General features: G+C 51.3%; 1 protein-coding gene and 1 pseudogene across 1 annotated transcript; one reads left to right on the top strand and one right to left on the bottom strand.

Moving 5' to 3' along the window:
- Positions 1 to 1013: 1013 nt before the first annotated feature.
- Positions 1014 to 3423, bottom strand: LOC125357960 (annotated as a pseudogene).
- A 3464-nt stretch (positions 3424 to 6887) lies between these two features.
- Positions 6888 to 7811, top strand: LOC125357959 (vomeronasal type-1 receptor 94-like). Its single transcript, XM_048354793.1, has one exon. It carries the CDS (start codon positions 6888 to 6890, stop codon positions 7809 to 7811), a length of 924 nt encoding a protein of 307 aa, XP_048210750.1.
- Positions 7812 to 17298: the final 9487 nt, after the last annotated feature.

Here is a 17298-nt window from a genome sequence, read left to right as displayed (position 1 = left end):
ATGATGATTTTCCTACTGAGTTTTTATTTGACATATTTTTTGTTTGCCTAACATTTTCAGTAAAACAGATACAATGCACATCTTACTCTGTTTCTTTCGCATCTACCACAGCCATGTTCCTCTCTACGTTTCCTACCTCTGAACAATCAGTGCACTGTCAGGAAACATGTCCAGCAGTACTGTCCAGTTCATTCTTGGGATTCAAATGCAAACATGTGGGTGTGTTCAATCACTACAATTTTAAGCTACTGTACATGCAAGTGAAAAAGTTACAGAAAAGTGCCAAAGTAATGGCGCTGTGTGAAAGAAGTGGGAGCCTTAAGAAGAGATGAAGTCATTGCGGGTGTCGGGGACTCACACCTGTCATCCTAGCTACTCAGGAGGCTGAGATCAAGGTTCAAAGCCAGCCAGGGCAGGGATGTCTGTGAGAGAGAAGCATATCGCCTGTTCACCACCAAAGTAAGCCTAAAGTGGAGGTGTGGACCAAGTGGTAGATCCCTAGCCTTAAGCAAAAAGAAGCTTAGAAGTAGTGTCCAGGGCCTCAGGTCAAGTCCAAGGAGTGGTGTGCGTGCCACACACACACACACACACACACACACACACTGAAGTATCCTGGGGTAAAGGCCTTTCTGGACCCTTTTAAAAAATACTATTATTTGTTCCAATGCTCCTTGAATTTCACGCACTCAGATTAAAGCTGTTAATTTTTCAAATTTAGTACACATATTTCTTTTGTGAACACTGCCTGTGCTCTGTGCTTCTTCCCGCAACCTGAAAGTCTGTTTCTGTGCATTGTGAGCCCTCTTTGAACACGTTTTATCAGACTTTCACTGGAGTGTGTTCTAGGCAGGTGTTAATGAACCTGCAGACTGGGCAGGTGCATTCGTTCTGTGGTACGCCTGTGGCATTTAGTGCATCCGTACTAGACCTCTGATTTCCCCTGGGTGACGGGTTTCTCTGAGTACGGAAGACTTAGAGGGAGACGGGCGCATGGCCTTGCTACAGACCAGCAGTTACAGGCTGCTGTGTTGGCAGTTTTTACCCCACTCCCGCATAACCACTAGAGAGCCGTCCTTTGGCTGTAATGAAGCAGAAGTACTGATCCAAGGATGGATAGGGGCTGTGTTAGTCTGAGTTGGAGTTTATTCTTTGTGACATGTAGGATCTTGAAGATGAAGTGTCAGATGTTAAAGTTATTGGAGACTCATCTGAGTGCTGGACTTTTGGAAAGAGCAGATCAGCTTGAGAAATGAGAGACATGTTGAAAGCATGTCTCCATCCCTTCTCTGTCTCCAACAGTAAGAAAATCACGAAGTACGGACTGCAGAAAAGCTCATGTCACAACCTCTGTAAGACCTTCATTTAGTTTGCATATGTCCACATTAAAATTATTGAGCTCTAGCATTATTGATGGCTGAGAAGGCAAGACTCAGTTGTCTGAGATTGAGGTCCTGAAGTAATGGAGGCAGGGAAGACGGGGACAGCAGAGACACTGAAGCAGGTTCAGTCAGAGGCCTCTGGACGTGGAAGGAGTTGTGCAAGAATGAGATACTGGGTTTGTCCCCTGTTGAAGGAGTTCCACTGGCACACGCACCAGTGTCGGTGGTATGCATCACCTCAGCCCTGCAGTCATCTTTGGGGACATTCTTAACTGCCATCTTGTTTTCTTCCTTTTGTCTCCATTCTCTTTTAAGGCACTCTTTTGGTTTTTCCCACTGTGAAGCTTCTGTTCGACAATTGTAGTCCCCGCCCCCCCCCCCCCCGCAACCCCCCTGAAAAGCTAGCCCGTTCAGACGTGCCACCTGCAGGGTGCTAAGGGGCCCTGGTTTTGCTTAGATTATTGCTCAAGTTAGAAGGATGACAGTTGGAACTATGACGAGCACCGTGGTTGTGTGGATTGTAGACCGTGGGCAGTCCCTCCTTACTCTCTTGAACTCCTGGCTTTCACCTGACCTGTGCTGTGGGCGCCATTAGCTCTCTGCAACGTTTCCTTGGGTGGTCAGTGTCTGTGGCTCCTCACGTGTGTTCGTGTCTGTAATCACTGCTGTGGGAGTAGGTCCTGGTAAGGCTCCAGCATGCCCCCCCTCCACTCCGAATCTCAGCCAACTCAGTAGCTACAATTGCAGACACACCTGGCTAGAATTTCTGTGTCTTTTCTGAACTCTTCTTTCATCTCTGGTCTTGTCTTTGTGTATCATGTAGATCTTTGAGTTTTTCTTTGAAATTTAATTCAGGCATTCATGTTTGCTTTCATTTTGTTGATCATTCTTTTTTTTTTTTTTTTTTGCCAGTCCTGGGACTTGAAATTAGGGCCTGAGCACTGTCCCTTAGCTTCTTTTGGCTAGCGCTCTAACACTTAAGCCACAGTGCCATTTCTGGCTTTTTCTGTGTATGTGGTACTGAGGAATCGAACCCAGGGCTTCACGCATGCTAGGCAAGCGCTCTACTGCTAAGCCACATTCCCAGCCCTAAGTCATAAGATAAAAAAATTTATGAGATTTCATCTACTTCATTATTGTTAGTGTATGGTGTCACGGATTGGTTGAGTTCAGAAGGAGTCCCATTTCTGTTGCTATTACTGTTCTTCCTGTCTCGGTTGTATGTCTGCAGCAAAGTTGCTGGTTCTAGGTTTGAACTACTTGTTATCTTTCAGTTGATGTATTCTCACTTGTCATGGCTGATTTGAGGATCTGTTTCTCAATCCTAACAAATGCAAATCACTATATATATATATGTGTGTGTGTGTGTACACATATACACATATACATACACACTTATCTTAAAAATCCTAAACTCTAAAAAAAATCTTGAAACCCCTCAATAACATTCATTAAAGATAACCTCAAAGAGGATTCAAATAAACTAACAAATGTAGTACAAAAAAGTCCATTTAGGACCTAGGTTAGAAAGTTACAGACTTGTGTAGATGACTCCTCTCTTAGTAAGAGTGGTGTGTTGAAGTCCTGTTACTCTGCTTGCGGTCAGGAGATCTGGTAAATCCACAAGTGCTTGGTTAATGAAACTGGACGTGCCCCTCTTTGGTGCATATGTGTTTACAACTGTGATTTCCTCTTGGATTGTTCCCTTTAATAGCATATGGCAATCATCTTCGTGTCTTCTGATTTTAATTTCCCTTAACCATTCCTTCCCTCACTCTTCAGGAATCCAAGGTGTAGCCTACACATTTCATGTTTCCACACAGGAGGACCTGGACCCCCAAAGCCACTGGGAGCTACTGGCATTCACCAGGAATTTCTCCCCTTAGGACAGAGGCAATCCCCCACAGGTAATGAGCTGCCAACTAACAGGAACTTGGGGTCCGAATATTGGTGTTGAGGATATGATATTATCTTTCTGCTCCCTCACCCGATGTGGCAAGGGACCGTAGAGGAAAGTTCTGAGCACCGCTTCCCGGATTGCCATTATCCGCTGAAATGTCCCTCTGGGGATGCCAAGGGCCTGGGCTCCCCAGCGACGTCTTGTCACCCACTGGCAGAAAACTAAACTTAGAGGCTGCAAGAGATGAGCCAACAAGATCACGTCCTTAAAGCCGTGCGGCTGCGCTCGGGCGCCCCAAGTCCCCTCGGTGCATCAGGTAGGTGCCGCTCTGTCTGGGGGGGGATGAGTGGGCAGGGGGCTGCCGTGCCCGGCGAGCTGGGCGTCGGTGGCTGAGACTCAGCCTCCACCTCTGAAAGCCCTCAGGGCTCAGGATGCTTCCTCCAGAATGAGGTGGAACATTTCTTCTGAGGACATTCTGTCCTTAAATTTGGTAATTCCTACAATTAGTATATTTTTTCCCTGAGAAGAAAGTAATTCTTGTTTATTTTTCTGACTAAATATCTTTAGTTGACTTGTGTTCTGTTACGCAATTTACCTTTTATGAGGTCATGCTTTTTAAGTGAACACTATTAATTCATATCAATATAATCACTAAAATATTGATTTCTCCTAATTATGTAGCATATTTAGCTTGGCTGTCCTTCATAAAGTGAATGGAAATATTTTTGATATGTATAATCTATAGTTTGAAAAATATAAGTGCCTTTAGAATGTGTGAATATTAGATATTGACCACCTTTTTATAGAAATAATACTGGCTTTTTTCAGTGGAGCTATAGGTGTCATTTTATAAAATCCATATTTCTAGTATATAATCTTGAACATACTGCAACTTTGAATTCTGATTTGGATTGCCACATTCACAAATACTTTACATTTCCTTTCCGTCATTTTATTTTATAGTGTAGACCTACAAAATTTACAACAGCATGCAGTAATTGTACTTTATAGCATTGATTTTTAAATTATAGCATTTTCCACATGTCACTGCTCGTGTATTAATCTCTGTGGATCTCACATATGTAGTACTTGATTAAACATGCATGGTGATGGCTAGGGAGATAGAACCCCAGTACTCTGCACCAAACATCCTCCTGCAAACTTTATCCTTGGGCCTCCTGAAGCTGGAGGCATGAAAGTTTGCATTCCTGTGGACAAAAACCAAGCTGATTGGACCTAGTCTTCAGTCGCCCCTCCTCCCCTTTGAAAGCAGTATTGCCATGGTTCTGTTCTAATTATGATTGCACAGACTGCCTGGATTCTACCTGCCTTAATATAAAAGACTGGGTAAGTTCCTATTAATATTTGACAACTAACCCCTGCTCATGTAGAGTACTTATTTTGACATGAAATTAAGCACGTGTAGAGTGTGTAGCTATCTATCATACAACATGCCATGTCACTTCTATGAAGGAAGGATTGTACTATTTGGTAAATGTTTCTTCTATTAGGATTCAGAAGAGCTGACCCATTATCCAGGTTTCACTGTGAGGAACTGCATAATATTTAAAATAATAGCCAACACTGCAAAAACATCTATATGTTTCAGAAGATATTCCGTGTTTGGTATGTATTCTTTCACACATCAGTACTGAATTTTTGTTTTTATTTTTTGCCGGTCCTGGGCTTGGGCTCAGGGCCTGAGCACGGGCTCTGGCTTCTTCTTCCTCAAGGCTAGCACTCTGCCACCTAAGCACTGAATTTTTGTTTTGACTGTTTTTTGTTTTCATACTTTTAATGGAAATCAGAATCTCGCTGGCTTTGAACCGCGATCCTCAGCTCTCAACTTCCTGAGTAGCTAGGATGACAGTGTGAACCACCGACACCTGGCACGACTGAGTTTTGAACTCAGGGCATTACTCTGTTGGGCAGGTGCTCTTAAACCTGAGTCATGCTCCCACCTGGTGTTTTGTTGGTTATCCTAAGATAGGGTCTCACTTCTTCCCCTTTGCCCTCCACGGCCCAATCTGCCAGTTAGGTTCCTGTCTGAGCTTGGAGAGCAGGCTGTGGTTACCACCACCTGATCACGGGGGAGAAGGATCCACGGCCTCAAGGCAGGCAGATTACAAGCACCAGGCACCCAGCACCCACATCCTCTTTCCAAGTAGTGTGTGCCAGCGTAGTGCCAGCGACAAGTGCCAGATGTAAATCCGTGCCTTCAGGGCTGGGGATATGGCCTAGTGGTGGAGTGCTCGTCTCCTATACATGAAACCCTGGGTTCAATTCCCCCAGCACCACCTATACAGAAAACGGCCAGAAGGGGCGCTGTGGCTCAAGGGACAGTGCTAGCCTTGAGCAAAAAGAAAAATCAATCAATCAATCCATGCCTTCCAGGTTCACAGTCCTCCCGTCCTCTTTTGTTTGGCTTCATATTAAGCACGTCTGGTCTCGCACTAAACAACACAGCAGGCCGGGAAGAGCACTAATGAACCTGTGACCCGTTGCTGCAGAGGTGTCCTGCTGCTTGTCATGCAGTCCCCAGGGCTCATCCACATAATTGTCTAGTGTTCACTGCACGCGTGCACGCGCGCGAGGCAGTGCGGGCGGGCGGGGCTGGGTCGTGATGGAGCGGCTGTCTGGGGCTCGGGGGATGGCGGCTTCCAGCACCGAAAACCAAGAAGGAAGCCAGTAAGACCAGGCTCTCCGTTGAGAGGAACTCCGAGATGAAGTAGTGGAAGGAACGTGTGTTCCCTAGTGCGCAGCGTGTCACAGTGCACAAATAGTCTCGGTGCAGAGGGAGCCCAACACCAGGCAGGTGAATCTGCGCAGATTTGGAAGTGGAGGGATGTGAGAGAGAAGAGGGTAAGAGAAGCTTAAGCGTTAGAGGAGGATTGTATACCCGGATCCAAACAGACTCGTTTAGTGGCATAAATTGTACCAACTGCTTCCACCGTGCTGCTTCTATGCAGACATGAAGTATTTGGGTTCCATTACATCTGTGAGTTAGTCCTTCTGAACCAGCTTTAGTCTTTCTCTTCCCCCTTTTAGCAGGTCATTGTTGTATTTTCATATGCATACGGGACGGACTTCACCCTGTTTTTAACGTTCTCTTAGCACTGAGTCCTACCCACATAGGCTCCTGTTTGCAGCCACATTATTTCTTTTCTTTTTCTTTCCTTGATTCTTTCTTCTTTTCTCTTATGGTTATGATTATTTTCTGCATTCCTCATGAGCAAAAACATATTTGTCTTTTTTTTTTTTTTTTTTTTTGGCCAGTCCTGGGGCTTGGACTCAGGGTCTGAGCACTGTCCCTGGCTTCTTTTTGCTCAAGGCTAGCACTCTGCCACTTGAGCCACAGCACCACTTCTGGCCATTTTCTATATATGTGGTGCTGGGGAATCGAACCCAGGGCCTCATGTATACGAGGCAGGCACTCTTGCCATTAGGCCATATCTCCAGCCCCCACATATTTGTCTTTCTATGCTGCGAATCCATATATTTTAATGAGGTCACTGATGTTGAGATTAGTAAGGTGCTAGTTTTTCTTTTTTTATAATTTATCCTTTCTTTTCTCCACAGATGCTTAATTTACACTTCTTTCCTATATAATGATTAAAAACAAGCTATACCATAATGTTGCTGTAAGAAGCACACTCCTCTGTGAACAAACCATTGTAAGCTTGGCCAATGCCCTCCTCCTGACCTTCCACATCTTCATCTTCCTCCATGAGCACAGGCCTAAACCCACCGACCTGCCCATCAGTCTCTTGGCGCTCACCCACCTAGCCATGCTGATAATCATGATGTTAATAGACACAGATACTGTGTTTTGGGAGGGCTTTTGGGATGACAGCACATGTAAATGGCTTGTCTACCTATACAGGTTGGTCAGGGGCCTGACTGTTTGTATCACCTGCCTGCTGAGTGTCCTTCAGGCCGTCACCCTCAGCCCCAGAAGCTCCTGTTTGGCAAAGCTCAAGCGCACGTCCCCACGTCACTATCTGTGCTCCCTTCTTGCGCTGTGGGTCTTGTACATGTCCGTGAGCAGCCACATCTTCATGTCCATCATCGCCACCCCCAATCTGACCTCAGACAGTCTCATCTATGTCACCGAGTCCTGCTCTGTGTTGCCCATCTCTTACACTCTCAGGCAAGTGTTTTCCACACTTCTGACTGTTCGGGAATTCTTCCTCATGGGCCTCATGTTCGTCTCTAATGGATACATGGTCACGGTCTTGTGTAGACACAAGAGGCAGACCCAGCATCTTCACAGCTCCAGCCTTGCTCTGAAAACATCTCCAGAGCAAAGAGCCACCCGGACCATTCTGCTGCTCACCACTTTCTTTATGGTGATGTCCATTTTAGACTATGGTATCTCTGCCTCAAGAATTATGTGGAACAATGACCCAGCTCTGTATTTAGTCCAGATGCTTATGGGTCATAGCTATGCGGCACTCAGCCCACTGGTGTTGATCACTACCGACAAGCGTGTGATTATCTTTGTGAGAGCCATGTGTAGGGTGCGTTTTTAATTACTCAGTAATGGGTATATTCTCAAAGGAGAGGACTGTACTGGCTGATGAGTAACTAAGCTTCAAATACAAGATGTGCTCTTTTCCTTACGTTAAACACCAAGTAACATTCTCCCCATTAAACTTCACTTCAATGAAGTATAAAGGCAACTGAAACATAGACCTCTCATATAACATAAATGTCTCTTATTGCTGAATGTCGCCTCAGTGGACCCTGTGAAGTGGACCTCACTGGCTCACTTCTGGTGGACTTTCCATGTGGAATTTCCCCACAAAACGGTGCAAGTGGAAGGCATCGCCCCCCCCTGCGGCCCCACTGGGAGGCGTTAGGCCTGGTGGAAGGAAGTAGATCATTGGGTGTGTGCCTGGGAGGGGATAATAGGACTCCAGCCCTTTTATCTCTTCTTTGCTTTCTACTCCTTACTAAGGTTACTGTGCTGCCACCACCCAAAGTAGCAAGGCCCAAAGCACGTGGACTATGTGTTCACAAAGCAAAAGATATCACTCCCCTTAGGTGGCCTTAGTGATTTAGTTACAGCAACAAGATGACTAGCGGACCCCACTGCTTACTGACAGGCAAGCCAGCAGTCACGGTGCTTCCTCTTTCAGCTCTCTGTAGGCACACGAACACAAGCACCTCTGCCCTAGGGCTCCAGGCAGAGGTGCACATTGTGATCTCTGCATCAGTACTTGTGGTAGGTGATTTCCATTATTAGACCCACTTAGAGGAGAAGAGCCTGGTGCCTGGGACGACAGGATGATAGGATTAAGCTGACCTGGTCGTACCGTGAAAGTAAGATGGATTTGGATTTCTGAAGCAGGTCATATGGGGAGAGGCCGGGCCTGGGAGGAGAAAGGAATGGCTAACTGAATTAGGAAACCCAAAGACAGAGTAGGAACGCTTGGAGACCTTTGAACATTTGTTTTTCAGAGCCGTGGGGAGGGCTCGGGTGCCCTCCAAGGATGGACGGCATGTTAGGTCTCCCTGGCTACTGAATCGAGCAAACAAGGACTTCCGACGCTGTGTTAGCCTGCAATTACCCAAAGCACAGACAGCCCAGAGATGCACGGCTTTACCAGCTGGGCCCCAGCTAGGGACAACCCAGACCTGGGGTCAGGAGAGGGGATGGGCTGGAGGGAGGAAACTCCCTCGCAGGCCCCTGCACGAGCCTGGGCTCTCAGCGCCTGGGGAGGAAGATTCTAGGCAGAACCCGGAGAACGCCAGCTCACGAGGGAAAAACATGCAGGAGAGGAAAGAAACGGCAGGCTGATTGATGCCCATGGGGGACCCGCCTGCGACTGGCGCTTTTCCCAGTGGGCCCCCCGTTCACATCTCCAGGCGTCAGGAACTTCTTCCCAGAGGGGCCTCCTGCCAGACGCAGGAGCAGTGGTTACTCCAGAGACGAGAGCGCACCACGTCGACACTCCACCAGAAACAGAGATCACACCACCTCCACACCCCACCACACGCGGCGATCACACCAACTCCACACACCACCCCAGACGGCGATCACACCACCTCCACACCCCACCCCAGACGGCGATCACACCACCTCCACACCCCACCCCAGACGGAGATCACACCACCTCCACACTCCAACACACGGTGATCACACCACCTCCACACCCCACCCCAGACGGAGATCACACCACCTCCACACCCCACCCCAGACGGAGATCACACCACCTCCACACTCCACCGCACGGTGATCACACCACCTCCACACCCCACCACATGCGGCGATCACACCAACTCCACACACCACCCCAGACGGCGATCACACCACCTCCACACCCCACCACAGACGGAGATCACACCACCTCCACACCCCACCCCAGACGGCGATCACACCACCTCCACACCCCACCCCAGACAGCGATCACACCAACTCCACACCCCACCACCACGGAGATCACACCACATCCACACCCCACCCCAGACGGAGATCACACCACCTCCACACCCCACCACAGACGGCGATCACACCACCTCCACACCCCACCCCAGACGGAGATCACACCACCTCCACACCCCACCCCAGACGGAGATCACACCACCTCCACACTCCACCGCACGGTGATCACACCACCTCCACACCCCACCACACGCGGCGATCACACCAACTCCACACACCACCCCAGACGGCGATCACACCACCTCCACACCCCACCACACACGGCGATCACACCACCTCCACACCCCACCCCAGACGGAGATCACACCACCTCCACACTCCACCACACGCGGCGATCACACCACCTCCACACCCCACCCCAGACGGCGATCACACCACGTCCACACCCCACCACAGACGGAGATCACACCACGTCCACACCCCACCACAGACGGAGATCACACCACCTCCACACCCCAACACACGGCGATCACACCACCTCCACACCCCACCCCAGACGGAGATCACACCACCTCCACACCCCACCACAGACGGAGATCACACCACCTACACACCCCACCACAGACGGAGATCACACCACCTACACACCCCACCCCAGACGGCGATCACACCACGTCCACACTCCACCACACACGGCGATCACACCACCTCCACACTCCACCACACACGGCGATCACACCAGCTCCACACTCCCAACACACGGTGATCACACCACCTCCACACTCCACCGCACGGTGATCACACCACCTCCACACTCCACCGCACGGTGATCACACCACCTCCACACACCACCACACACGGCGATCACACCACCTCCACACCCCACCACACATGGCGATCACACCACCTCCACACTCCACCACAGACAGCGATCACACCACCTCCACACCCCACCCCAGACGGCGATCACACCACCTACACACTCCACCCCAGACGGCGATCACACCACCTACACACTCCACCCCAGACGGAGATCACACCACCTCCACACTCCACCACAGACAGTGATCACACCACCTCCACACTCCACCCCAGACGGCGATCACACCACCTCCACAGTCCATGAGAGATGGAGATCACACCACATCGACACTCCACCCCAGATGGAGATCACACCACATCCACACCCCACCACACACAGCGATCACACCACCTCCACACCCCACCACAGACGGCGATCACACCACCTCCACACCCCACCACAGACGGCGATCACACCACCTCCACACCCCACCACAGACGGCGATCACACCACCTCCACAGCCCACCCCAGACGGCGATCACACCACCTCCACAATCCACCACAGACGGCGATCACACCACCTCCAGACCCCACCACACACGGCGATCACACACCACCTCCACACTCCACCACAGACGGCGATCACACCACCTCCACACTCCACCGCACGGTGATCACACCACCTCCACACCCCACCACACACGGCGATCACACCACCTCCACACTCCACCACAGACGGCGATCACACCACCTCCACACTCCACCGCACGGTGATCACACCACCTCCACACTCCACCACACACGGCGATCACACCAACTCCACACCCCACCACAGACGGCGATCACACCACCTCCACACTCCACCGCACGGTGATCACACCACCTCCACACCCCACCCCAGACGGCGATCACACCACCTCCACACTCCACCACAGATGGCGATCACACCACCTCCACACTCCACCCCAGACGGCGATCACACCACCTCCACAGTCCATGAGAGATGGAGATCACACCACATCGACACTCCACCCCAGATGGAGATCACACCACATCCACACCCCACCACACACAGCGATCACACCACCTCCACACCCCACCCCAGACGGCGATCACACCACCTCCACACTCCACCCCAGACGGAGATCACACCACCTCCACACTCCACCACAGACGGCGATCACACCACCTCCACACTCCACCACAGACGGCGATCACACCACCTCCACACCCCACCACAGACGGCGATCACACCACCTCCACACTCCACCCCAGATGGCGATCACACCACCTCCACACCCCACCACAGATGGCGATCACACCACCTCCACACCCCACCACAGATGGTGATCACACCACCTCCACAATCCATGAGAGATGGAGATCACACCACGTCGACACTCCACCCCAGACGGAGATCACACCACCTCCACACCCCACCACAGGTAGCACCCCCCCGTCCACGTGCTGGCCCCTCCGTTAACAGCAGGGACACCACCAGCCATGCCCTGTTCAGTACTTGTCACATGCATGTGAACACGTCCTTCTGCTGTCTCCTGTGCTGGGGTTTGGTGTTTATACAAATGTGGTCACCCACTGTCTCGTGCTGGAGATGGCATGCTTTGTCTGACTTGTGCACAGCCTAGGTTCCGGAATGTTCTGCAGGTTACCCTTCTTCACTCACACGGGCTGCTTTCTAGGGAATTCTTGAGGGTGGCTCCCCTGCCTGCCCCCTGCCCTGGAGCACTAAGGTGAGACCCCCGAGTGAGAACACTTGTGAACTTTGAAATCCAAGCAGTCTTGAGGGAACGTGTTCATCGCCCCGAAACAGAGGAGGTCTGCGTTGTCGTGTCCTTTGCCGCTGCCACCCACCTTCTCCGAAGGATCCACTGAGTGCCCCTCGGTGCCAGCTGCCGCCCGCCGCAGGCTTGGCCAGGTGCCCAGGGGGCGCCTCCGCCCGTGGAGGCCTCCCTGCTCCCTGGGTCTCACTGGTGGCTGCAAGTACCGCAAGTAGGCTGCAGGCATCCAGTCCGCTCCAGTCCGCTGGAACTCCGGGAGGACACATGTTCTCGTAAACACAGCAGATCGTGGAACCCATGTGCGTCTCATTCACGGAGACTTCAGACAGACGATCTACCACTCAGCAGCCTGTCTCGTCAGCCGCCGCGACCGCGACCGTACGAACGGTGCTCGCACACCGCTTCCCATTCCCAGCACGCTCAGGAGTGCAGAAAATGCGTTCCGCATGAAGTTCTGAACTGAGCAGGAGGGCGTTCCGTGTTGCTCCTAACACTCTGTTAAAACAGTTTCAATGATTCTATTTTACATTTTAAAAATAGAAATAATAGCAAAATTTGATATCATAATCATCATGCTAGTAAAAAAGGACCTAGGAATTGCTTAAGTAAATGATTTCCTGATGTCCAATGCAAATGTAAAGAATTAAACATTTAAATTTATGTCATATTCTTCCCACTACTTAGCATCATTGTTGAACATGTGTACAATCAATAGATTTTTTCATAAAGGATTATACAATTTGCAAGAAAGTACAGAATAAAACTTGTTATGTTTTGTTGTATTTGCTGGTATTATATGCACGTAATTAAGACCAATATTTTATTTTATGGAATTTTTGAATTTAAAAAATCTTACATATGGGGGGATGGGGGAGGGGGGAATGAGGGATGAGGTAACAAACAGTACAAGAAATGTATCCAGTGTCTAACGTATGAAACTAACATCTCTGTACATCAGTTTGATAATAAAATTTTAAAATAAAATTAAAAGAAGATACCCCCAAAAAGAAATCTTACATATGTCTGTTAACTAACATTGATTGAACATTGTCTTACATAAAGTTGCTTGCATTCTTTGCACATAAAGAGCCTCATTACACACACTATTTAATTCGTTATTACACACACTATTTAATTCACTACTAAGCACGTCTATTTACTGACTCAGGATTCACACTCTCACTTTTTAAGCTTTTCTACCGTTTCTCACCTGCATTATAACTGGGATAAGACAAACTGAGTTATGAAAACATACCAACAGGTACACATCGAAGCGCACGCCAACTCTGACTGCGCGAATCAGTCCCCTTTGCAGGGACCTGTGATGCTTCCCTCTGGGCCGAAAGAAGGCCTGAGAAGAACGGGGACCATGGCCTGCCCCGCTCTTTAGTTTTACATCGGGCAGTGGTTCTGCTTCTCATATGACCGGGATAGAAGCCTGTGCCTCCTCAGAGAGCTACGATAGCGACTTCTGTTACGGATGTGCTGTCACCTCCATACAAAGCTAACAGGGCTAACTATAGTTCAGTGACCCCAAAGAAATGTGAAGTGTTTGTCCATCTTCGGGGGAATCAGGCACTCACCGTCGCCACACCAAAGCCAGCCACCTCCTCTTCCGTCTCTCAGCTCTGAGGAGCAGCAGCGCGTTCACGGTGGCAAGGACATCGCCCAGGAACATCTGAATACGATGACGACTCGGGTCCTCGTTCCACAACATTCCGGGGGAGGAGGACACGGCACAGTCTGAAAGGCGCGTGACGGAAGCAGACTCACGCGCAGCACGACGGCCCGGGTGGCCCTTTGCTCTGGGGCCGCTTTGGCGGAGAGCCGGAACCGGGGAAGCCGCCGGGACCGTCTGGTGCCTGCACAGGAGAGTCACCACGGACCCACGCGGCAGGATCGGCCCCGTGAAGGACACGTCCCTGACGGTCACCAGTGAGGAAAACAGGTTCCAGAGCGAGCTACTCGGGCCACAGGGAACGGGACTGGGTGACAGACAGAGGCCTCCCGAGGTGGCATGGGGGGTGGCAGTCACGGAGATGAAGAGAGGGCTGCCGACGAGCGGGTTGGGGACCCACAGGAGGCCGTGCGGGCTGGGGAGGAAGGAGCCGCGCCGTACCCCGGCCGCGCGGGAGCTGCGGGGGCCGCCCAGCAGGCAGGAGGCGCAGACGGCCGGGCCCCTCGCCACCCGGCCGCGGTGGACGCCCGCTTTGCACGCCACGTCGCCCCGGCTCCCACCCCGACGCCGGCCTCACAGAACAGCGCGGCTCTCGCGGCCACAGAACCGGCCGGCCTGCGGTCTCCAGTCCTCCAGTCATCCTCGTGCTGGAAGAAGCGCAGAGCAAAGGTCTGAGGAATAAGGAAGAAAAAGAGGAAACGGATCCCACGCGTTCCCGCCCTCCCCAGCCCCACCCAACCTCCTGCCTTCATCGGGATGCATGGAGCCTCCAGGCCGCCGGGACGGCGTGGCCCCCCCTCCCGCCCCCCCCCCGCCCTCCCCCCCCCACCCCTCCCGGGCTCCGCTGGATTGCAAGCCTGGCTCCCACAGAGCCACTGCAGTAAGCTCCCGCATTATAGGGGAGCCGTGTCTGCGTTCCTGCCTCACTTTGGTTTCCAGAGTCCGACGCCGCGCCCCCTTGGCCGTGGTAGAGGCCTGGTGAGGGGTTGGCACGTTGTGAGAGCCCTACATTTTGGATTGGGTTTAAGGGAAAAATAGCATAAGACTGGGAATTAGACCCACTCAGCCAGCAACTTTCAAATGCCCAGTTCAACCCAACAGTACCACTGACCTATCATTTCAGCTTCCCAGGTGGCTAACGTCTGAAGATTGAGGTTTAAAACGAGCCCCAGAAGAAAAGTGAGTGACTGCGACCTTCAATTAACCAGTGAAAAGCCTAAACCCGGCAGTACCAGCTATGAGGGGGGAGGGGGGGACAAGCAGGAGTGCATGTCCCAAATTCAAGCCTCAGTATCAGAATAATAACATCTCAAATAGGAGCAATAGGAGTATATCATATTGACTGAGATAAGCTCAAAAAATCATACATGTTTCCTCTCCTATGTGGAAGCTAGACCTAAAAGACTTACCTATCCACAGACGTGCATATATGGCTATCTACATAATTAGACTGATTGATTGATTGGAGAATGGATGCTAGATCAACAGAATGCTAGTCTAACTAAGGGACTGCTTTGGAGGAGAAAAGGGAAAAGGAAATACAAGAAGCAAATTGTGAGGCCCCTGGCCGCCACACGTGAGAACAGCGTGGGGAACCTCGGGGAAGCGGCCGGGGGACGGGGGGGGAGGGCTCGGGGGCCGTGGGAGTTGGCTGGGCTAATGAGAGGGGCACGAATGAGAACAACAGCAGAATCTGTGGAAATGCTTTCAGGAAGGCAGAGAGAGAGGAAGCAAGGTGGATGGGAATGCATTAGAGATGCAGAGGCAGAAATATCACGGTGAACCCCCTCCATGCCCACCTTCTCCTCACTCCGGAAACCAGTGAGATATTCCTAGCTCTGTTCAGAGAACAAAGGCGCCCGCCCCGGGGCTCCCGCCTGTAACCCTAGCTGCTCAGGAGGCGGGGAGCCGAGGATCACGGTTCAAAGCCACTGGGCAAGAACGTTTGTGAAACTGTTACCTCCACTAAAGCACTAAAGAAGCTAGAAGTGGAGCCGTGGCGCGAGTGGTAGGGTGCCAACCCTGAGCAAACACACCGCAGGGATGTGCCCAGGACTGGCACAAGAAAAGACAAGCACTGAGAGAACCGAAGCCCCACCGGCAAGCGCTTCATAATCCCTGACTCCAGGACGCAGGACGCGAGGCCAGCGGGCCTGGCTGTTGGTCACGTCCAGGCCCACGCCCGGTGTGTGTGCGCACAGTCCAGCTCAGCCACACTTTCAGCAGATGCTTCTCAGGCTGCTGTCAGAGGTCAGGCAAGCAGCCCTCCCCCCCCCCCCCCAGGGGCCCCGTGAAGCCCCGGCTCTCAGGCCCTCACGGCAGGAAGGGCAGCTTCCGCAGAGTCCCGGGGCCCGGGCACACTGCCGACGCTAGCGCTGAGCCCCCCGGGCGCGCACCGGGCTGTGTGTGCAGCTATTTGCATTTACTCGGCCACACCCGCGGAGACCGCCTTGTCAGGCGCGATCAGACATTCCCGCAGACCCAGGCGTACGAGAAGCGGAGCAAACGACACGTGTCCTCCATGGGTTCCCAACCCGTGTGGTTCCAAAAGACCCCAACGGTGTGGGACCAGGCGTAAGAATACAGAGCTACAGGGGGCTTGGTTTAAACTTGCAACCTTTTTATTTTTCAAACAAATTTATAATAAGAGAAGGTTAGCTTTTCCAGAGTGTTGGTCAAGTCATTGGTATCCTTATGGTGTCCGTATGTTCTGCACAGCAAGGCTTGCTCCTGCGCTGCGCTGCTCTGACGGGCCAGCAGCTCTGGCTTTTGCAGATCCAACGCTTGATCACACACACAGCCTTCGACGGCCTCCCTGGACCTTCCAGCTCTTTCCTGGACACGGTGCCCCGGCCATGCTTTAAAGAAGTAAGACTACATCTGTGACCATGTTCAAGATAGAAGAATGATAGAAGAATGGGAGGAAAAAAGAGAAAGCGTAAATTACAAGCTTGTTTCGTGTTATTGCTGTAAAATTCGGACTTTGCTTTAATTCTGTTTACAGAAGTTGAGTGAAAACTACAGTCTTAAGCAGGCACCAGTGTCTCGTGCTACTCAGGAGGCTGAGATCTGAGAATTGTGGCTCAATGCCAGCCCGAGCAGGAAAGTCCACGAGGTTCTTGTCTCCAGTAAACTACTCAAAACAACAACAAAAAGCCCAAAGTGACACTGTGGCTCAAGTTGTAGAATGCTAGCCTTGAGCTTAAAAAATGGGCCTTAATTCAAGCCTCAGGACCGGCACACGCGCGCGCGCGCACACACACACACACACACACACACAGCTGGAAGGGGAGCTGTGGCTATCTTTGAGTGAGTGCTGACGCTAACACACAGTGCCCAGGCCCTGAGTTCA

This window comes from Perognathus longimembris, chromosome 10 (assembly GCF_023159225.1).
Source record: "Perognathus longimembris pacificus isolate PPM17 chromosome 10, ASM2315922v1, whole genome shotgun sequence".
NCBI lineage: Eukaryota > Metazoa > Chordata > Mammalia > Rodentia > Heteromyidae > Perognathus > Perognathus longimembris.
The sequence above is the reverse complement of the archived record's forward strand: the minus strand, read 5'-3'. Positions and strand labels throughout refer to the sequence as shown.

Bases quoted from the DNA above. Each gene is read 5' to 3' on its own strand.
- LOC125357959 (XM_048354793.1), top strand. From the start codon at position 6,888: ATGATTAAAAACAAGCTATACCATAATGTTGCTGTAAGAAGCACACTC.